Here is a 23812-nt window from a genome sequence, read left to right on the forward strand (position 1 = left end):
TATAGATACAGCCCAATTCCATACTGTAACACTGAAAAGTGGCAGTCAAACTGGGTTAGCAGGTGTTGATGATCACTTTAGAAGTGGTTTAAACTCATCAACCCTTGACTGATATTTTCAAAGCAGCCTAAGAGATTTAAACAAACACGTTTGTTAATTTTTAAACACCCTTTAATAGAAAACGTGTGCCTAAATCCTTACATTCCTTTGAAAATCTTAGCGTATTGGACACAAGTTTATCTGATATAACAGAATTCTACCTTTGCTGTCTATCTAGAAGGTAAAATGATGGAAGTCTACGTGAAAAAATGGGCTAGACCTTGCTGGATCCAGGTCCATATTTGGATTGTTCAAGGGCTCATGTGCTCAAGGACCAGATGTGTACAGTGGGTTGGGAGCTACTTGGTCATTGTGGACAGTTCTCAGAAAACATCCGCTCAGCCTGCAGCAGCAGTCTAAAAAGCAAACAGAATGTTTGGAACCATTAGGAAAGGGATAAATAGTAAGTCAGAAAATATCATAATGCCTCTAAATAAATCCATGGTACCCCCACATCTAGAATATTGTGTGCAAGTCTGATCACCCCATCTCAAAAAAGATAGAATTGGAAAAGATACACAGAAGGGCAACAAAAATGATTAAAGGTATGGAACAGGTTCAGCTTGGACTAAGGTGGGATGTTGTGAAGGGGGCAGCGGGGCTCGGGTGGCGATTTAAAGAGCCTGGGGCTCCAGCTGCTGCAGGGAGCCCAGGGCCCTTTAAATCACCAGCCTAGGGAAGCCGGTCCGGCACGGCGCACAGGCTCTTGCCAGTTCGCGGGACCGGACCAGCTTAAACCGGACCAGCTTTCACCTCTGCCCGCTAGGCTTCAGAATACTTGTATGGGCTTTCTGGATTAAAATATGCTTGTATCCAGCAGAAGCCTGGTGCCAGTTCCAGGTTTTTGCGATGCCCGTGCTCCAGGATACTCCGGGGCCCGGATATTTTCTAGCGCAGTACAAGCCGATAGACTTGCTCGCTATTTTGGTGCAGTAGTTTGGGAGCTTGGGGCCAAAGACCGTCAGGAATCGGCGGGATCCCTCGGGATCCCCTTCGATCCAGCTTTTCCCTCTCTCCCTGGGTTTGCAGACAGAACGTGGGCACTTCACTGGCCGCGCGCGCGGCTCTTGAGAACGTTCCCCGGATGCCGCGCGCTCCCTTCTCTGCAGGGGGAGGGGAGGGAGGCTGTGGCTCCCTCCAGGAGGAGGATGTACGGGAGGGGACGCTTTGGACAGGGAGAGAAATGAAGGAGCCAAGCAGAAAGCCAGAAAGAGTTCGGCTGAAAGGGAGAGGAGAGTTGTAGAGGCTCCAGCGAGAGCAAGAGTTTGCATTCCCTCCTCCGCGTGCTCTCTGAGCTCCTGGTTTGCATTGCAAGCTCCCTGCTCTCCTTGTGCCTCAGTCCTGCCTGCCTTCCCTCTCAGCACCCCAAGAAGGAACAGCTCCTATGCAGTTTGCAGCACTGCATTAAAAAGAAAGCAGTGCGGGTCATCCAGGGCAGCTGAAAGCAACAAAGCAGCAGCTTCCAGCACAAACTGAGCCCTTTGCAAAAACAATAATTCAGTCTTGGCTCCCTCCCTTTTTTTTTTTTTTTGCAAGTGCATAGTAAAAAAACCCTCCACAACGTGTCGGCCTTAGAGGGATCCGAACCAGGCAAAGCAGAATGTACCAAGGACACATGCAGGTAAGAGGTTGCTAGTAGGCTACCCTATGGGAAGCACGCGTAGCTGGGTCTGGAGAAAGGTGATTCTCTTAAGTTTCTGTGGGATGTCTGTAAGGGGGGGGGGGGGGTTCTGCTTTCGCACCGTGCAACAGGTGAATTGGTGCAATATGATCGTGGCATTCGGAGTTGAGGGAAAAACTCGACCGGCGTTAGCTAAAAAAAGGAGGGATGTGAAAATCTGCCAACTTTATAACTAGGTAAAGTTTGATGTTTATTTGTTCATTTCTTTCGCTTAAACATTTATGTTAATTTATGATCATTCAGATAGGTTCAAGTGATCATTTCAGAGCAAACGTTCGTGGTTTGTTGTCAACTGACCCGCGTCTCTGGCCACCCTCTTGATGCATCCCTCCATGTATGTCATGTGAAGGGCAAACAATAAGGGGAGAGGCAGAGTAAATGCTTTGCAAACTCTGCATATATTTCATTCCACACTAAAGCCATGCATTAATTTCCTCTTATTGCACAGACGCGTTGTGTTCAGAAGTGGTCGGTTTCTGTTCCCCCCCGCTCCATATTATGGGACGGGGATTCATCTCGCTAAGTACCAGGATGACTCTGTAGGGTGGAATTTAAAGCACGTCTAAGCGACTTCAACATTTTAGGTAGAAATCTTGGCTTCTGGTGCTATCGATCTCCATCACTGAAGATGCCTCTCCCTGCTGCTAACTCACTAGTGCTTTGGACGTGATTACTGTAACCTTGACTCTCACTCTCCTTCATGTGGCTCTTCCTTAAAAAGCCAGCTGTATGCTGGAGAACATGAGGAACTAGTAAAGCAGGATAGAAGTTGACACTGACCTCACAAAGCTGTTTCTTTGCATTGGGACCCAATCCGGCTTCTTGTTCATTGAGTTAAACGATCAAACACATTTATTAGTTACAGTGGCACCAGTCTGGCATGTAGCATGTGTGAGTGTCAAGGATGTTTACATAGCAACTGAAGTACAGTACTAGTAAGTACTGTTTTGTGTGATTCTGAATGCAATGTTTCAAGACATGCGGAACAGTTACTACAGACTTAAGTCAATGTCAAACTTTGTATAACAAACACGTTAAATAACTACCCTGATTCAGCACCCTCTGCTTTCCAAAATTGAATGTAGACTAGTTGCTGCCTTCCACTTAATTGTATTACTTAATCTCTGCAAATGATAACTGTTGTGTCATACTATTATTTGTGATTAAAGAATAAATAGGATTTAACAAGAAAAGTAATAGGTGGAAATAAGCATACTGCTACTTATTTAGGTTAGAAGTAGGTTAAAGTGTGTATTGTTTTACAGTAACACAAAAATAGTTGTATAAATAATATGACTGACTTTGGACAGTGGGCAAAGTATATTTGTATCATTATACAAAGTAGAGTTATTTTGTTGTGAAGAATAAATTGTAAACTTTGAATAAATATATTACAAATGTTAAAAGGGAAATGTGATGGTGTATTGATATCCTTGGCAGTTTCAGTATATTACATGAGTCATAAAACAGGACAGTTTAACAAATACTATTTTAAAAATTAATTTAGCACTAGAGTTATAATAGAAAAATCAGATCTAAACATACAAACATTTTCTATTAAAATACACAACTTTTAAAAGCATTTTGCTGGTAGTTAGGCTAATGTCACTAATCAAAAATTAACTGAACACTAACCAACCTCACTTACAAAGCTTACTGAATTAAAAATTATATTCAGTATATTTGTCAAATGTAACAAACAAAGAAACAATTTGTCCAATTAAGCTCTTTAATGCAGTTTTGTTCTGCTGCTGTCCCGACAGGAATCATTAAGATCCTTAAGGGTACCAGTAAAAAGACTAAAAAAGCTTTTATAAAGCATCTTCATGTTTAGTAACTGCTTAATTATTGAGTTTTTAAGTGAGTCAGACAAAGAAAAATACAGAACGAATTAATCTATAATGGGCTGATCTCCTATGAAGTTTATTTAAACCACCTTGGAAGGCAAACTACCAGTTTTATGCAACTACAGTATCCACCCAGCTACCAACAAAAAATGCCGAAGCATCATAGGCACTTCATGTCCTTTTGGGTCTACTTTGTTCTTCTTCAAAGTGAACTAGTCAGTGAAATATGGTAACAGTTCTGCTAACTTTGGGGAACACTATGATAATTGGAAATGCTTACATCTCTCTGTCACTAGTTCATCATCTACAAATTATGCGGTATATAAAATTGCTTAAAAGTCGGCACCTAAATAAAACAGTCAAGTTTTAAGAGTTCCTGAGCACTCATAGCGCCCACTGGTTTAAAGGGAAGCATACACCTAAGCGTTTTGTTGAACTGGGGCCTAAATATGGATTTAAGTAGCTAATTTTAGGCACATATATTTGAAAATATTGGCCATTCTATATAACATCTGATCCTGCGCTCCCTACTCAGACAAAACTCCCACTGAAGTCACTGATGGTGGAATAATGCAGGATTACATCCACTCTTATGCATAAACTCCAGCATGCTAACACTCATTTTCTTTTTTCTCTAGGTCTTGCCCGTCTACATAAAACTAGAATTTACAGAAAAATTTCCCAAGTCCAATTACTTTAATATGAATGTTTACAAATGCAGTGTTTTATTAAGCAATTGTTGCGATTCAATTATGTTCTTGGAAAACTTTTGCAAGATGTAAACATTTAGACATACAACAATATAATGAATGACATTTGTTTATTATATAGATTGAGAATTTACCCATTTTGCATATTCACACTGAGCCCAACCTGTAGTTTTCCTTTGAATGCAATAAACACTGCAAGACTAGCTTAAATGAGCCGTGATTCAGGAAAGCACTTAAGCACATGCTGAACTTTAAGCTTGTGCTCATGCCCTACTGAAGTCAGGCACATACTTAAGAGATTTGCTAAATCAGAGCCATAACATACTAGTGTCTACTTTTTGAATTATTACTTTATAGTACATGCAGTATTTGAAATGTTACAAGGAATTCCAGAAAATGACTCCTTTTTAAAAAGTTCTTTTTTCTTGTAAGTCTTGGGTTTAGATTCCTCTCTCATTCTTTTTAGAACTTATCCCTCAAATAACAAGCTGGGTATGTGTTCTCTCTTAGTGCTCACATGTGCAGCTTTGTTTGTGGGCAAAATAAGCAAGATGCAGGGTCACTGCAGCCTTGATATATGCAAGGGCAGTTCCAGTGTAGCCAGTGCTTACTCCTTTTTTTTTCTTAATTTCATGCCACTTCATTTATTATTTCAACAAAGAAATATTAGGGAAATCCTAAACAAGTTATGAAGGGAAATGTAGTTTTGAAAGAAAGCCATATTATAGGTGTAATCCACTTTCCACTGCTACATCACATTTTTACAGCAAAAGTCTATGTTACTTGTGCACCCCAAATCAAAGGGTGAGAGGAAAGCAGAATTGAACCTTTCAAGGCAGTCAGAAAGACACAAAGAGACAATACTCAGAGAAGTGCATGACCTAGCTCCTTCAAAGCCATTTCACTATAATTTAAATAAGCAAACATATCTTAATATTATTTAAGCAACTTTTAAGGCCCATATTATTTACCAGATCAAACCTCTCCTTTTCAACAGTGCGCTGTCCACAATGTAAAAGGTATTGACATGTTTTCTAAGATAGATATTAGCTACTCTTCTGAGGCCTGTTCCTTTGGTGGGGACTTTTGCAGGACGAGAGAACTTCAGGATAGACCCATGGACCATTAAATTAGGTTCCAATCTGGCAAACATTTACACAAGTGCATAATTTTACTCACTTGAGTAGAGTTAAAACCCTACATAGGTGATTGCAGGATCAAGGCCTTAGTCACCTTCTAAAATCATTTTAGAACTTAAAATCTATTGCAAAGCTTTTACATTTTATTGGACACTGTGTGTGCCACTGCCCTGGGGTCAGACCTATCTCTGAGCTTCATGGGAGTTTCAGGGCATGGAGTGAAGGTAAGTTATGACTGTGGGGTAGGATTTTTAACAACGTGATGTATTTACTTAACTCAGCTCCCATTGGAATCAGTAGTAGAAGTCCCACATCAGTGGGAGGGGAGTTAGGCCAGTGTGAATGCTTTTGAAAATCCCACCCTTAGACCTTTACTCATTCATCTTTCCATAAAATAGATTTTTGAACAAAAAGAGCTGGCATGGTATTTCATGTGTGTAGCTAAGTGGCACTGCTGTGTCTGGAGGTGCCACATGTCAGGTAAAGCAGAGATCCTGACCACTTGTAGTTATTAACATTCCCCTGGCAATTTTGCAAGAACAGAGTATTAGCTCTGATGTTCTGGCCAAGTTCCAAATCAGATAATTACATTCAGTCTCCCTAATTTTTCCCTGAACTGATAATTGCATAGGTTATCCACTTCCTGTCCCTGTTAGACAGCCTTGCTGTGCGCTGCTGAAGAGTTGCTGTGTTGTATCCTAGAGGTGGCTGAATTTCAGTTATGGATTAAATGATCCATGTGCATCATTTGCATTTCAGTTGAAGGATCCCGTTCTGCAAATACATACACATAGGACTTCTGTGGGTCTACTGATATGAACAGAATTATCTATGTGTAAAAGTGCTTTCAGGATCAGGCTCAAAATGGGTGAAGTACTTTGGGGGCCTTTTGACATGTAGACCAGGTTCCCCCATGGTCTTTAAAGACATTTAATCTGGTAGGCTAATTTCAGCAGCTCTGTTAAAATAGTTAGTTAGGCATGTTGCTCTTGTAGTGGAGTGAAATACCTGTCATGTTTTCATTGTTTTGATCTAAGTAACAGATGTTGTGTAAAGTACAATTATCCAGAACTAAGAAAACACTAACAGTCCAAATTCTGACTGGTACTTGGAAACGGGCGTAGTGGACTCCCCAATAGGTGCACATAAAAGCAGCATTAATATTTGCCTGTATCTTTGCCAAGACCAACATCCTCACATAATCTAAGAGCAGGTACAGTCTGTTCAAGGGATGTGCATATAAGCCATAGCCAATTTAAGGATGTATGTACATCTGTGGATGGATTATATCCCCTCTTCAGTAGGTTATGTCCTGTAATGTAAATCTCCTGTCCTGTGGAAAAGCTTCCCTGCTCCTGTATGCCAAAAATATGCAGCACCTTTGTGCAGCACCAGTCAGAATTTGGCCCATATAATCTATATCGTTTTTCTTCATATTGATAATTCTGGTTTCCTTGAGTTAGCTCCAAAAGGCTGCAGAGGGAAACATTAGCATTTGCCTTGTTAATTATGTGATCCTCTAATCAAACCAGTGAAGAGCATGGTGATTAGGTCTGAACAACCACGGGCCCAAATTTGCCCTCATTTACACAAACGGAACTCCCACTGTTTTCAGTGGGAGTTGCACCGATATAAGTAAGGACAGCATTGGCATCTTGGTCTTTTTTGCCTTTAACCGTGGTTTCTTCTTGTCACCAGCCTGGTTCAAAGTTATCAACTGTCCTGTGTGGCAACAGCAAAGCTTTTGTGAATTGCTTTTTCTAATCCAACCGAGTTTTCAATTGGTACTTGTATCAAGGAAAGAGGTTAGTGAACACACATTCATTAAAACAACAAGGGAGTCCGGTGGCACCTTAAAGACTAACAGATTTATTTGGGCATAAGCTTTTGTGGGTAAAAACCTGAAGAAGTGGGGTTTTTACTCACAAAATCTTATGCCCAAATAAATCTGTTAGTCTTTAAAGTGCCACCAGACTCCTCGTTGTTTTTGTGGATACAGACTAACATGGCTACCCCCTGATACTTGACACATTCATTGTTTATTATAAGTGGATTGAGAGATAATTTTTCCCTGCTAAAGCCTACCCTCAAATGCTCATATCAGTGTGTCAAGAAGATATAAATAACATACTCCCTTTGCAGATTAGAGTTAAAAACACTGAGTTTACACAGCTCAATTTTACTAACATAAGCATGGGATAAAGACACACTGCAGCGTTGCAGGGGGCATTAAATAAAATTGATAGAAAGCATCAAATTTTGCATAGTGGGCCTATTAGTGCCTTTTAAACTCAAGGGTGACACCAATTAAAAACCAAGAAACCCTGAAAGAAAGTTGTTTGTAGGGTTTTAAACAGAAGAACCGAAGAATACTGGGTTTGTAGAGTGCCCACAATAATCCTCACTGGGACCTTTGGGCGTTACTGCAATAGAAACGATTAATAAAATAACAACAGTATCGTTGCTCTACATGAGTACCAGAGTGATGAGTTATTTCTGTTGCAATTCACTGAAGTTTGGCAGTAAAGGTAACTTTTCCACTTATAGATTTCCATTGTAGAAGAAATGCTATACCAGTTACCCGAGACCTGATTCTGCTTGCAGTTAAGTGAACTGAAGAACTCTTACTAACTTCAGTGGAAGTAGCAGCAGACCCTGACCCCTGGTTTTTAGGAGAATGATTAGGTGAACTTACCTCCTATTAAATAGTATGGACCTCAGTGAATTTAACCAGGTATTTAATGGCTCATGTATGATTTACTAGCTAATATGTGATATAAAAGCAAGTACACAATCAATATAAATGTAGGCCTAGTTTAGTTTGGTTCATCAGACCTTAGAATAATCCTTTTTCAGTAAGGAGTGCAAAACAACGTTTTTGGCTTTCTTAATATCCTGTTATTTCACTTCTGGAATGTCCCATCTTTGGGTATGATGGTCCAAGGTTGAAGTAACAGAGAGAGGTTACAATGGTCCAGCCAAATATAACCAGGGTAAACAAAGAAAATTTCCAAAGTCCCAAAAGTCACTGTCAAATATTAAGATTGATAGTTTTGTTATTACTAATAAGTTATATAATTTAGGGTGTAATGCAGAATCTCATATTTGCTCATAAAACATTATTAGTTATTATTATGTAATGAATCAGAGGAGAGGAGTGTTGATAGAAGTAGGGTGTCATCTTGGGTATAAAAGAGAGTACTGAGATGTAAGTTTTTACCTTTGTTTGTGTAGAGCCTTGTCTGTGTACCACCGTGTGTCTATATACTCAGCTAGATCAATGGCTGGTCACCTTTAACAGGTCACTGGGGTGTGGCTCTTTGTAGCTATGCTGACATAAACCTGTTTCTTGGATCTGAACTCTAGAGTTAGCAGTGGTTTTGTCTGCCATAACAAGCAGTAGTTCTCTGGTTTGCTGGGTTTGTAAGGTAACCTGAGGGCCTGGTTTGTGGCTCTGAAAAACATCCTTACACTGTTCAATAAGGCCAAAATCCTGGCTCAGTCCGCAAGCTGGATGAGAAGAATCTCCCCACTGAGGCCATGAAACAGAGGTGAAACCCCTTCACAGCTGTTGTCCTAGCTTCAGGGCTAGAGTAGCCTCCATAAAGCTTGCACACCCTCTGCAAAGAGGACAATAATTGATGGATTCATGGGGCAGCTGATCCACTGGCCCCACTCCAAAACCTCCTTGTTTGTCCTCCGAGGAGCTGATCTCTGCAATGCTGACTCCCCTCTGGAGAATCCCCCCATTCTCTCCTCTCTCCCGCTTAACTGAACTGAGCTACTTTTAGTGGGACCTATGTTAGTGGGAAAGGGAGAAGAATTTTCCCTTGAGGGCTAACCTCAATGGTTCTTACTTGAGAAGTTAAGTCAATGAGAGCTTTCCCCCATAAGGAAGTCCACATCAACCAAGTGGTGCATATGGGAAATCTGGGGGTTTAAATCACCACTTGACAATTGCTAATAACATTTTTTTCTGGTTAAGAATCTGAGGTTCCAATAGGTTATTGCACTGATGCTTTTAACAGATCATAATTATTTACAAAATGTTGCAGGGCCAGATTTTCAAAGGTATTTAGGCGCCTAAAGCGCCTATACCCCATTGAGTTCCATGGTGAAAATCCCACTAGACAAGTATCTGCATCTTTAGGTGTCGAACTACCTTTAAAGATATGGCCTGCTGTATCTTTGCCAAATAACTGCAAAGTCCCATATTTCACTGAACTTAGGAAGAGAGAGCTAGAATGTTTCATACTGTTTTTAGTAAATGATCATACAACACCACTGTGAGATGATCATGAAGGAAAGTGCTTATATCGCATCAGTAAATTCCAAAACAATTTAGGAAATTCTTAGTGCACTCTTAAGCTTGTGTGTATATTTCTGTGTGTATACACACACAAATTTATTTTAATAGCAGCAAAGATGTGGGTGTACAAAGGGCCTGATCCAAAGCCCATTGATACCAGTCGGAGTCTATGCACTGATTTCAGTAACTTCTGGATCAGGCCCAAAAGGGAAGTGGGCCTTTCCCCATCCTTCTTGTACCCCTGCACCGGAACAAGGCACAATCTTAATCCTTTTGCACTTGGTGCTCAAAAGCTTCAGGAATCTAGCGCCAACAGGAGCAGAAAACCGGTAGAGGGGAAAGGAAAAATGGGCTGGGGAATGGGAAGTGTACAGTGGATGTTATTAAAGGGTCTAGCAGATGCTGCTGTTGTACACGCTCTTCCAGAGCTCCTGGTGATGTTTTGCCCTAGGAGCTGCTGTTGGTGCACTGTCCCTTCTCATCTCTGCAACCCGTCTAATGAGAATAGTGGCATTAAGCCATTGTCTAGCCCATAATATTCTTATAATAAATCTTTTGTATGTGTATAACAAGAGCTAGAATGAGAAAGAAGCCAAGCAGTAATAAAAACATAATAGGGTCAGTGGTGGTATGGATTTTATACTGGTCTGATGAGAGCAGATTTTAGCCCATAGTGTGCAGAGTACATTTATGGCTTTGTATAAATGATTTATTCATTATTTTATCAAAGAGTCTTAATAATAAAAGCAGAGTATGATGATTATTATCTAAAGCATGTTATCTTGAACAAGAGAACTCAAACTGCTCTGTCTTGCAACCCTTGCCCAGGAAAGTCTCCAGCTGAACTCAGCTGGAATCTTTTCTTTGAAGGGATCAGAGGAGCATTTCTCAAAGTCATTTCAAATTTACTTTCCAGCGGTGACAGACAGAAGCTCCAGGCACGATTCAGATTCATAAAAACTACCTAGTGTTCAGTCTCTCCATTTTCTGTACCATATTAGATCTTGTTGATCATATTTTGTGTCCCCTCGAGTATCAGACAGAATGACTGTGTTCATCATCATGCCATCAGCTCTTGAGAACAGCTACAGCATTACATCCTTGCATATTTTAGTGGCCAGTGGTTGCTGTATTATGGTTCACTGAAGCATTGTTCTGCTGTTTGTTTCTCAGAAGTTGCAGGATTGAAACCAGCAAAGGAGTTCCAAGTATGTGAGATCATTACCTAATGGCTGTTCAAGGTCTTGGGAAAAGCACAGTGCTAAAGAGTCTCTGGTTTGCTATATAAAAAGCTTCGGTTAGCAAGTGCCCAGGATGGTTCTTGAAGGGTTAACAGTTCCCTTCTGATCAGTATGAGCAGTGTGAATGATTATGTAATAGTAATTGTTTTTAATTATGTAGGTTGCAGTTGTGGATCATGCATTGATACACTAGACAAATTAACCTTGTACAATTTGGTGGCAGAAGAATGATTTTGAGTCACGTCTCTGCAGTTATCAAAGAACAGCAGAATTTCCCTGCCTGAAGATTTGCTGTCCAACTTTTTACTCTTATCTTCATAGTCTGAGCTGGACAAATACTACAAAACAAGTTTCAGATCAATTCCCAAATAGCTGTTTGGGTTAGCCAAGGTCAGTGTCATGAGAACATTGGTGCAAGCATGGTTTTGTTAACACACATTTGGGGAATGGTCGTACTTCATGCAGATGCAGAGATTCTCATGTGAACACAGGTATTAACATGCAAATGGGATTATTCACTGTATGCTATTCCTCTATGTTCACATCCTTGATTACGCTTCAGTAATCCAATTAGGTAACAGAAACAATATCATGTTATTTAGGCAACCAATCACACACCACAGATTATGAGTACAAGGAGAAATAGTTGAGGATATAGTCAAAACAAGTAGTTTGTGAACAACCCATTGGCTGAAATGCAGTCAAAAAATGAACAATTATGAAAAACTGAGAATTCATGAATGGGAAAAAATGGTTTGCTCTGAATGGCTGCACAGATCCATGCAGAATGCACTGGAATGCGTACCTTACACTAAGGCTCATTTAAATAATCCAGGCTTTTTTAGATTTACTAACTCAAAACTATTTAAGCTCCTGTACAATATTTTGCATCTATCACTGCTGACATGCATTCTTTAGTTTCTTGACTTCCTTGCAAGACCATCAGTTCTAAAAAGTTAAGATCCGAACTGTCATAACAGCAGGAGAGAAAATAGTTGCTTCAACTGCGTTAACATGTCTTTTGGATAGTAGTCATCAGGGAGTGCAAAAGCAATAGTCACACTCATTTAAAACTGGCAAATTAGCACCAGTTGTTTCATCGTGACATTTATACACTAGATTATGCTTTATGCTCTGACTTAAGAACCAGACAGATGATATCTGGAATACCATTCCCATTTCAACTGACAGCCTTTTAAAAACATATCTATTAGAGAACTCCTGCCATTTCGTGGAAGTCTTTGAACACTTTGCTTCTTAGAGGCAGTTCTGCTTATATAGCATATATTGTTTGTCTTTCTCTTCCCTGAATCTATATTACTGAGACTGTGTGAATGGCAACAGGATCATTGCTTCTTGAGAGTTCATCCGCTCCTACCACTTGTTTCTTCTCCTTATGCCACTAAATCCTATTGATAAAAAACCATAAATAAATTACAGAGAATGAGCTAAATCCTGCTTTCATTTACATCAGTACAGCCCCACTGATCAATGGACTAAATTCTGAGCAGGTGCCATTCAGTTCACTTGCAGAGTTTCATGCACTTCCATGAGGTCACAACTGGACGTTGTGAGAACGCTGTGGTGTAACTGGAAATGAAATTTGGCCCATTTTCTGAAATATGGGTTCCAAAACGGGTTATTTATCACAGCTTTCTGCCTTGCGTCAGCTGCTTAATGCTGACTCAGCTAGCAGCAACCTGTGGCCATGTGCTTCAAGATTCCTTTGGAACAGATTCCATTGTGCTCTAGGGTAAACCTTGGCCTCACTGAAATCAGTGGCAAAGTTCCCATTGATGTCAGTGGAGCCAGGATTTCACCCTAGAATTTTTCATAGCAGGGGTATAAAACACTCCAGTTTTCTTTTCTCGAGAGATTTTTTTTTTAAGAGACAGACCATACAGGACACCTTCATTTTGTGCAGTTTGGTATTCCCCTTTCTTGACAAACTAAGATTAAATTGCTTTTAATTAACCTCTTTTCAAAAATTCTCTAACTAGATTTTTATATGGCCCCATCACAATGCCTGTGGCATATGGCATCATGCTTTGCTTGAAACCTATTTGGTAAAGAGGAAAATTCTCTGCATGAGCATACGTAACTGAAAGCATCCAGGGCTACAAGGGACTTTTAATTGCCTCTCTCTCTCTCTCTAGACTACTAGATGCACAAATTAAAAAAATATATATTTCCACAGCTATAAAGTATGAGGGTTATAGATTACTGATGCTAAGCAGTGACGGATGGCTTCTCTTGTATAGGAATACATAGACAAATAACTAGTACATCACTGGGCCAAAATCAGCCATGAGGATTTGTGCCTGCTCAGACCATATCTGTATTTGGTCCATTAGCTACTTTCTACATAAGCAGTATGAAGGGGCATAGGAATAAAATACTGGTAATAGACAATGATTTGGGGTCTTTTAAAAATGATCTATCCAGTCAGCAATCTATGTGACAGATGCCTCCCAGGTGATGTCTAAGGTAGTTTGTCTTTATAACTTAGTTGGGAGATACACATAATCTCTATTATGCAATTGATGTGAAACTGGTGCTTATTGATCTGATTTGCCCAATACAAGGTATGGCATTCTGGCTGGGGTGTAGAGAAGAAAAGAGAGTGTGAAGACATAAATGTAAAGCCAGGTCTGTTGTGTGGCACTGGAGGGGTTCTCCCTATCTCTCCTTTTCAATGTCTGAGTAAATGTAGTGCTTGTGAAGGTGCTGCACAGAACAGTGAGGAGACTGATAATCTGTTCATTCAAAGAGAGTGAAACTCACCCTAGTTGTGCAGGTGCAAGGCCTCCACACCCCTTAAGCTCTGCAAAGGAACTGCACATGGGTGCTGCCTACTAAGTAGCTGCACAGCATGTCCCAAGCATGCTGTGGGATTGGTCTCCATTCCAGTCCTGTGGAGGTTAGCGTGGAAGGCCATGCTGGAGGCAGGTTAAGGTGGTCCAGGAGTGGGCCAAAGGAGAAGGGCCTGGATGGCCATGGATCTGCATTTACACAGATTCAGTGTTACCAGTAAAAAATGCAACTGGTACAGAGGCATTGCAACCACTATTCCAACCCATAGGCTGAACTATTGCACTGGGTTTATTGGGAGTGGGGGAAACTCACCTCTCCAACCATCCAACACTTCACCCACATAGGACCTGAAACATCCAGCTTTATGTGAATGGAGTGAATTTACTCAGAAAGATTGAAAAGAACATTTAGCCACAGGCGCAGTGAGTGGTAGTGAAAGATGTCACACATGTGAACCTCACCCTAACGTAAAGGGACCACCTCTAGGGGAAAGGTTTTTCCGGTCGCCATGGCCCATAGAACCCTTGTCCTCTCTGCTGCAAGTGCCATCAAGGGTACAAGTTATGATAGTGGTTTTGGGTGGTGTGGATACATGTCTATTAGGAATTGGATTGAACCCACCATCTAGTTATATGTGCCAACTGGTAGGGGTTCAGTGGCCTAAGGGCGGGTCTATGCACCATTTTCATACTTCTATAACTATATCAGTTTAGGAACTTGTATAGGTAAAGTGGTACAAGCCTCTAGTGTGGACATGGTTAGGCCATGTAAAGATGCTTGTAGCAGTATAGCTTATTAACTTATTGTATAAGCTGTAATAATATATGCACTTTGATACCAGTATAACTCTGTCCACACTAGGGGGTTGTATCGCCTCAATTATCAGTTTCTAAACCAATATATTAATACCGATACAAAAACAGTGTATAAACCAGCCCTAAGAGATGGGGAAAGAGGCTCACAGAAGACTTCAGTGGGACTGTTTGCATGAATAAGTGGTACATAGGATAAGTACATGTTACAGAATTGGACGCAAAGTAATTAATGAAAATAAAACAGTGCACAGGAATGATTATTGCATAATGAAAGAAAGTAAAATTGGAAAGGAATGTTGAAGTAAATGGAGTAAATTTAGAGCCAAATGTTTACACTAGTAAAGGTAAAAGTATTTGGCCATCGATAAAATCTAATGTAAAATATGCATTTTTAAAGGCCATTAGAGGCAGGAGGAGGAAGTTAGTGACAGATGAGCAGATGTTACTCAATGAACACTTCGCATCAGTAATTTTAAAAGAAGCTGAAGGTCACATTTCCTAGCTTGGGATTCATTATTTTTCTGGAGAAGGGGGATGTGTGTGAAATGTTAAATGTCTTTATTATTGTACAAGGAAGAGAAGCCATTGACACCTGGCACCAAGCCCAGTTGGCTTTGGGTTTGTGTCTTACTTTAAATAAATGTCCCTTCCTTTTAGCTTGAGGATCTATATCTCAGACAAATAGGAAGGATGGTCCAGTGGTTAAGGCACTAGCCTATTGAGACCTGGTTTCAAAGCCCTTCTCTGCCACAGGCTTCCTGTGTGACTTTGTGTAAGTTACTTTGGACCTCAGTTCCCCAGTGGTAACACTGGGGATCATGGTACTTCCCTACATCACAGGGATGTTGTGAGGATAAATACATTAAAAAGACTGTAGATGTTATGAAAGCAGGGACCATGTTGATTACCAATTAATATCTAAATAAAAGACCAACATAACAAGTGAGCCTGAGCCATGAAGTTCAGATTTGAATCTAAACTTTCCTCAGACTTCAGAGGTGCTAAGGGCATTCAGTGCCTCATAGGATTGAGTGTCTTGTAAACAAATGACTTAGTAGGGGTGGCCAAGGAGACTATTTATAATGGTGTCTCAAAAACGGGAATGCTAACGTTCAAAACAATAGAACCTAGCCAAGTAGATTCAACACTACTTTCAGAAATACTGCAGCTAAGATATACTCTCTAAGGTGCCACTAGTACTTCTTTTCTTTTTGCGAATACAGACTAACACGGCTGCTACTCGAAAACGATTCATGTAGGAGCACTGAAGATAACAGTAATAGGGAATAACATCATGGAAATAGAGGCAGATGATAATAATCAAGGATAGAACAGAATAAAGTAACAAAGAGAGGTAGTGGGACAAATTCACAGAAAAACATTCTGCAGAATGTTTAGCAGCAGTGAAATAGATTGTGGAGTGTAGAGTATGAGTCTAGTTCGGTTCTTAGTTATGGCTGGCAGTGGTTAACCAAGCCCAGTGCAGTAAGTGGGGTTGTACCTATGTTATTGATTCACTGTCTGTTTTGAGAACTGGAGTATAAACTTGCAGAAAATTCAGAAAAAAATACACCAGTGATGTGTTTGCTGGGCAGGGAGGTCAGCTTCCTCTGAATCATCAGAGCTTGGTCCTTTCTGGAGGCAGGACACTGGGTGGAGTGGACAAGTGCTTGGAGGTAGTACATAGAATCCTTTCGAGATGCCTGACTAGTGTGTCTTACTCACATGCTCATGGTACAACTGATTGCCAGAGCAGAAACCTTTGGGTTGCTTTTGCCTTCCTCTGTAGCATGGGGTGCAATTCGCCTATTGGGATCATCTGGGCACAAATCTCACATAATCAGTTCCCTACCATTGCTGGGGCCTGGGGCATTGGTGGCACCTTGGTCTCTCCTGTTCTCTGCCTGTGGCGTACTGTTTAGTTTTCCTGAGAACTGAAATGTTTGGGTCTAACTAAAGTGTTCGGGCTCAATGTAGGATATCTTTAATGGCTTGGGATATAGAGGAGGTCATGCTTGATGATCTAATGGGCTCTTCTGGCCTTAAACTCCTATGACAAAGAAAAAGAGACCACAAATGGAATAACATGGCATGCTCAGGTTTTGATTACCTTGTAACATTCAACCATTATTCTGTCAGAGGGGCACTGTAACAAATGAATTGGTACTGCAGAAATGAGCCAGCATGTCTCCCTGTGTTTTGAAGGTCTGAGTTATTAGGAAAGATTATCCATATGTGGCAGGTCAATTTTAATATGTGCTTCATATTTAATATGGGATGTTAAGAATGAAATATAATTTTTTAAAAAGATACACTGGGCATCCGAGTAGACTGAGCTGGTTTCAGATTAACCCTCCCAGCCAAGACTAATATCATACAAAAGTATGATAGGAGAGAATAAAGGGCAGACAAGCCTTTGGTGTCAGAGTAATAGGATGCAAAACAACTACTGTGTGGATACATCTTCAAAGGACTTGTCAAGTTGTGAAGCTTTGGAAGAAAAAACAAACTGAAACGGTTTATTCAAACCAGTGAATTCAATCCTGGATGGATTTGGGACACAGGAAATGGACATGGCATTAGAGACACTAGGCGACTCTGTGTGCGTGGGAGGGGGTGTCTGGTAGGATGATGAGACAAGCACATCAGAGAAACCTGAACGTATGACTAAGCCGAGAGTCAGGTCAGGGGAAGGGAAACACAAGAGATCTGATACCAAAGACCATCTCTGATAGGCTCTGTTGAAAAGAATCAGAGGGGAGAAAGAGGCACCCTCGATGTTCAAGATACTTTTTATTTGCCATAACTAAATCCAGAGTGAACCTTCTGGATGAGCTTTTGCAGAGTTTCAAACTAGATTTATTATGAACATCATAGGCGATATGATATGTACTTTGCACGGATCTGAAGGACAAAACAGCCATAATGCTGGTTTAACTAGCTATCCTCACATGGCATAAAGGCCTCTGTAGCAGGAGCATGGCCAGAGGAAAGGGGATGCAGCAGGGTTGTTTCTGTACCCCAGTGATCCCTGGCTGCTGAAATGGCCTCATGCTGCTCTAACTTACACTAGGACTGGGTGAGGGTCCCAGCCAGTCCCATCTGGGGGCATAAGGGGGACAAGACTCCTTTCTCCCTCCTGAAGAGTGCCAGGGACAGTTTGAGTACAGTCCACAACAGGACCCATGTCTTTTGTTTAAGTGGATCTTTTCTCTCTGTTCTTAATTAGACCACTTGAGTCTTAGGCTGGTGCTTGGAAGTGCTATATCTTTTCTCCTGGAGAGGTGAAACCTCCATCCTCTCAGAAGAAGTAGTGAAGGGAAGGTATCTGGATTCCCCCTCCCCCAAGATTCTTATTCAAAAGAGGGAAGTAGTCCTTTCTCCTTAAGTTCTACTGTGTGCAGGGCTGTAGTCCAACAGACACGCTGGAACACTTAATGACCACAACCAAGCCTTGAATTTAAGGAGCATAAGATGATACCCACATGCAGTGTATCTTAGGGGTTGGAGAATAAAGTCAGATTGCATAGAATCATGTGAGCTCTTGAGATAAATTGAACAGACTAATGAAAGTCAGGTACTGTCACCACATGAGCTCCTTATACCCCCCCCCTTATGTCATGGCACAATGCAGAAGCCTCCAGCACCTTCCAGGGTGAGGCAGCTTAGCTCTCCAGCTAGGTCCTATAAAAACCCCTATCCCTTCCAGGGTGTCCAAAGTCCAAAATGAACACAAAGAAACAAACTCTTCCACCACTCCTGGGCAGTATCCTCTGCAAACTCTTCACTTCTCCCAGGATCTGCAGCATACTAGGAAAGGTTTCAGAGTAACAGCCGTGTTAGTCTGTATTCACAAAAAGAAGAGGAGTACTTGTGGCACCTTAGAGACTAACCAATTTATTTGAGCATAAGCTTTCGTGAGCTACAGCTCACTTCATCGGATGCAACATCCGATGAAGTGAGCTGTAGCTCACGAAAGCTTATGCTCAGATATACTAGGAAACGAACACTTCAGCCCTCCCTGGGCTTATGCAAGCCTAAATTGTTAACTATCAGTCAAACAAAGCAATCCTCCCAGGCCAGCCCTACCTTCCTTCAGGAAGGATCTGGTAGACAACTGTCTTTCTAAGTTCCAGGATCCAACCAGCCTTCTCTCCCACAGTCAGAACCAAAGGTCTACTTTTCTTCCCAGCCAGGCGCCAACTCATCTGGGCTCTCCCCTTTTAGCTCCTCCCTCAAAGCTGGACATCTGCTTCCGGTATTGCATGGTGAGGCTGACTAGACCATAGCAGCCCCCTAGCCCTTTCCTGACATGCGTGGAGTTTGTATACCCTGTCACAGGTGCCTAATTCTGCCCTCAGCTATGCCCCCAACAACCTCCCTGCATTCAGTGGGGTTACACAGACGTAGTTAGGAGACAATCTGGCACGAAATGTTGGAGACAGTAGCTAAATAAAAAATGTCATAGACTGAAGTTGAGAAGCTGTCGAGCAATAAAGGCAGAATTCCTTTTCACTAAATGCTGAAATATAGAACGTGCTGCTAGCATTAAGGAGCCATTAAACCCAATCATTTTAAGAGAAAGCTACATCGTTTTGGAAAAAGGAACAGAGGGAACTGCTGCTGGCTAGCTATTTGTTAATTTTTTATGTGAATGTATTGCTTATGAAAGTGATTGAATTAGCAGCACTGACAGGAACCCAGACACAGTAAAAGCTTCCTGACATGGACACAGGACTGCCCAATGCAGCGCAGTCCTGACTGTTAGCAGCGCCATTATTGAAGCCCTCAGCCTCTCTCAAGCACAGACTGGAGGGCAGGCTGAACTAAACCGAACTAAGCAGTGTTTCTGTGGTGTGGACAAACATCCATTAGAAGAGGCTAGGATGAGACCACTACGCTCATTTGCATTGGTGACCTCATTTAGGATTTGATCCCAGGCTCCAGAGGAAAATGGCCAGTACAGCCTAGTTCACTACCATGCTTCCAAAATACTGCAAGGTAAGTTCTGAAACTAAAGGATGCTAGAAGCAGCTTGTATTTTGTGACAGGGAGTCTAAGACTGAAAGCAAACCAGAAACAACCCTTATTCTTAACTGCCAAATCCTGCATCCTGCGGAAGGGTGTCATAGCAGTGGAATCAGCATGGGTCCACTGCTTTGGGAGAAGAGGGGCATTTCCAGGTACTGAGAGGCTAAACAGGGGTATCAGGCTCTTATCATTCAGAGCAGAACAGCAGCTCTCTCCAGAGCAACCAGACTCTGGGGGCACATCAGCAGAGTACAAGTAGCTTGACTACCAGTTTCAGTATGCAGACCCACTCTCAGACCTCACCATGGAAGGGGAGTGTAAGGTCCATGGCTGCTATTCAAGCCCTGGGAGGATCTGACCCTTTTTGGAGGATCAGACTTTTTGCCTGAATCAGAATTTGGCCTTATGAAAAGAAATGTTACATACAGATGGTACTATTACAAAGGGTATTACTGGAGGGAAACAGGAAAAAAGAATCAGGAGCAGGATGTTCTGTATAAAAATCTCACACCCATGAATATATTAATGTAAAGAAATATATTTCTGATATATATATCTGATATATTCTGATAAATATATTTTGAACATACCAAAGAGCAACCATTGGGCAATATTTTAGCATAGGCTCGTAAACTCCATACATTTAGGATCGGATTGCTGTAGTCTTGTTAATATGAGATATTGCCTTACTCTAAAAATAGCGTTACTCTAAAAATAGCAATAAAATGAATTTAATGGGACTACACAGGGTCCAAGGTCTATTCAGGATGAGGGTATCAGAAACTAGCCCTCAGTCACAGCTTCCTATTTATTCTCTGTTGGCATCTCTCAGTAGAGGACTCACATCTCTTTCATTTAAAACTTTTGGTTGTTACAGAGATTATTTAAGTATTTTAACCTGTGAGAAATGCAGTTTCCTTTTCACACAATTCACCTCACTGAGGGCATTTCTCTCTGAGTGAGTGGTTTGACACATAGTACAGTGAAAGAACTATTGATCTCTGATTATTAAAGGGGGAGAGCTTTTCACAATGCATTTTTCTATAGCCGTTGTCTCATTTAGCTAGCATTTGTAATTCATTTAACAATTTCAATCACTTATTAAAGTTATTTCCATCTTTTGCCTTTTATGTAAAGTTATTGCATTGCCCTGAGAAAGGCATTTTGTTTGATGAACGTCTGTACAGTTGTGCCCAAAGGAAAGATTTAAAAAGTATAAAAAGACCCCAAAATTACATTCTAATCAAATTTAATAATAGCTTTAAAGGAAATGAGGGAAGAATACAGTTGCCTTGGAACATCTGACCTGAGGAGCCTTGGAAAATGAAATGAACCATCCAGAAATTTTAACTAGTTCAACTCTTCAAGTGTATATGATTGACTACAGACAAAACCAATAGGAATCCAATCCTGCTCCCATTCGAGCAATGGCAAAATTCTTGTTAATATGAGTGAGTGCAGGATTGGGGCCTGAAAAATGTGAATCCTACAAGTTTATTTAAACTTGAAGCATGTGATTCATGATAAAATTCATGATTACTTTTGATATTTGTGTAACATGTTAATTGATTATAACAATAACTTCTCATAGAGTCACACATTCATTGATTTTAAGCCTAGAAGGGACCATTTATGATCATCTAGTCTGATCTCCAATTTAACAAAGGCCACAGAATTTCACCCACTAATTCTGGCATCAAGGCCAAAACTTGGCTGAGCCAGAGCATATCTTTTAAAAAGGCATCCAGCCTTGATTTTACTATTTCAAGGGCTGGAGAATCTCCCACCTCCCTTGCTCAATTGTTCCAGTGGTTAATTCCTAGCACTGTTAGAAGTATTCCTAGACTGAATTTATTTAGCTTCAGCTTCCAGCCATTTAAAAAATAGTAATGAAGCCTAATTTATTATATAATGAATTAGGGGCTACTCACCTGTATAGAGCTACCCTTATGTCAAAGCATTTGTAGGATTGGCTCTGTAATAGTAAATATGTTAATTTAAGATGCCCCATGCCCATAAACCTCTGGGCTCCTAACATAATACAATAAAATCATATATTATGAATTTATAAGAGATTAGTAGAAACTGCTTTTTAAATTTTTTGAGAAATGTAATTGTGTCTTAATTTTGTCTATTACTGTCTTATTATAAAATCTGTTTGATGCATCTTTTCGGTGCATTATAACTTATCCTACAATAAAACATTAAAAAGAGCAATTTATTTTAATCATCCATTAAGTATTATTATGAAAGTATTTTTAAATGATAATATATAGGCCCTAAATGCCTCCCTAATTCAGAGCCACACAGTGCAAGATAGGGCAGCACAGGGGCAGGGACACACCCTCTCCTCTCCCTGCCCCAGCCACAAACTCTTCTCATTTTACTTATACTGGAGGAGATGGGATGGCTGATTTAGAAGGTGATAGACACACCTCCACCAGCTGTATGCCAGCAGTGTTCTGCCACGCACAGTACAAAGTAGCTTTAATGGCCTGGAGAATTTGTCCATAATTTCAGTGTCGTTATGTGAAATCCTAGCCCATTGAAGTCAAGGGCAAAACTCCCATTAACTTCAACGGGGCTAGGATTTTATCCCTAATCTTCTGTGGGGAAATTTGCACCTTAACCATCACCACTATCCTAGAAGACACATTTATGTTACCCAGACCAACTGTATCTTCACTTTCATTTCTACAAGCATGCAAGAAAGTAAATATCAACATATTTTTCAAACAGTTTCCAGTTAGATTCATTGGACCAATTTCTGTCCCAAACTATACAGGGGCAACTCCTATTCACTTAAATGTTAGTATTAAATTTTTAGTGTTGTTGTAGCCATGTTGGTCTCAGGATATGAGAGAGACCAGGTGAGTGAGATATGTCTTTTATTGGACCATATTTTGTTGGTGAAAGAGACAAGCTATTGAGCTACATAGAAAGCGACCTGAAGTGACCTGCATAGCTCAAAAGCTTCTCTCTTAGACCAACAGTATTAAATTTTATTATATTAATATCCCTCTTCCCTCTATATACTGACTTCAGTGGGAGTCATTCCTGTATAAATATGACCAGAATTAGTTTCACTGAGTGGTTTTAAGGTATATGGTAGAACACTGTAAACTTATACAGTGCATATGTAGGGACAATATCATAAGAGTGACCTTGTATGTGAAGTATGTTATAATGAGTAAAAAACGTTTTTGAGACCATGGGACAGTTAGATAACCTGAAGTTACAGAAGTTAATAGGTCTTGAACATTTTGTTTTATATTAAGTGTGATATGTGCCCTCTCTGACGCAGATTGTGGGATATCACTAAGTCAAGCAAAGGTACATGTACCAGGTAAACATGCATTGTTTTAATAATGGATTCAAATTGGAAAGATGTTTCCACTGTCCCCTGATGATAAAACAAAGGCAGCAAAGCTCTCTGTAGGGACTTAGGTAGCTGAATCAACTTGTTTATGAAGCAAAGCCTATTTGTTTTATTTAGAGCAGTCTCAGTAGATTTGAGGTAGTGCAATGAACCTTTACCTTTCTGCTGTCGGCTTCTCTTTCTCTTAAAATAGATACTTACCTTGAATTCATACCATGGTTTTCCCTGTTATTTTCTCTGTCCTTGAGAAAAGAAGCACTTTCACCCTATTTATCCTAATATTGCAGCAGAAGTTGATACATAACCATACACCAACAATATTATGTTTCTGCACCTTTCCTGTGCTCTGCTTGAAGTTGTACTTAACACAAAAAAAAAAGCTATTCAAATAAACCTTTATCAAGACATGTCATTCTACAGTATAACGTTTCAGTAAATGCATCCGACTATCTTCAACAGGGAACATAAATGCTCGGGTCAAATATCATCTAAGTGATCGGCACGGCAAATTTGGTCAATTGTGATGGGCTCCTAGGTTGTCACAATTAGCTGATTTAAAAGTCATTGGGGTTCCCGCAGTATTAAAGCCAAAAAATGCACCCTTTCTTCTGCATGTATGGAATCAATGTTCACACAATACAGTAGCTCTTGCAGTAGTGTTAAAACAGGCATGCTAGTCCATGACACTACCTCGCTTTTACAATGAGGGCACTCTGTAAATACACAGCTAACTGTGATCTGCAGGAC

At 40.6% G+C, this 23812-nt stretch overlaps 1 protein-coding gene across 3 annotated transcripts in view; it reads left to right on the plus strand.

Annotated features, from left to right (window-relative positions):
* Positions 1-833: 833 nt before the first annotated feature.
* Positions 834-23812, plus strand: part of PEX5L (peroxisomal biogenesis factor 5 like) — a 168257-nt gene continuing 145278 nt past the window's right edge. For 2 of the 3 annotated variants that reach the window (XM_043522797.1, XM_043522798.1), the window contains exon 1: positions 1116-1720. In XM_043522797.1, the coding sequence (XP_043378732.1) occupies positions 1700-1720 (21 nt within the window). In that variant the 5' untranslated portion in view covers positions 1116-1699. Of the gene's footprint in view, positions 1721-23812 lie in introns of all 3 variants that reach the window. The other variant, XM_007059074.3, reaches the window with a different exon arrangement.

This window comes from Chelonia mydas, chromosome 9, assembly GCF_015237465.2.
Source record: "Chelonia mydas isolate rCheMyd1 chromosome 9, rCheMyd1.pri.v2, whole genome shotgun sequence".
In the NCBI taxonomy this organism is placed as follows: domain Eukaryota; kingdom Metazoa; phylum Chordata; order Testudines; family Cheloniidae; genus Chelonia; species Chelonia mydas.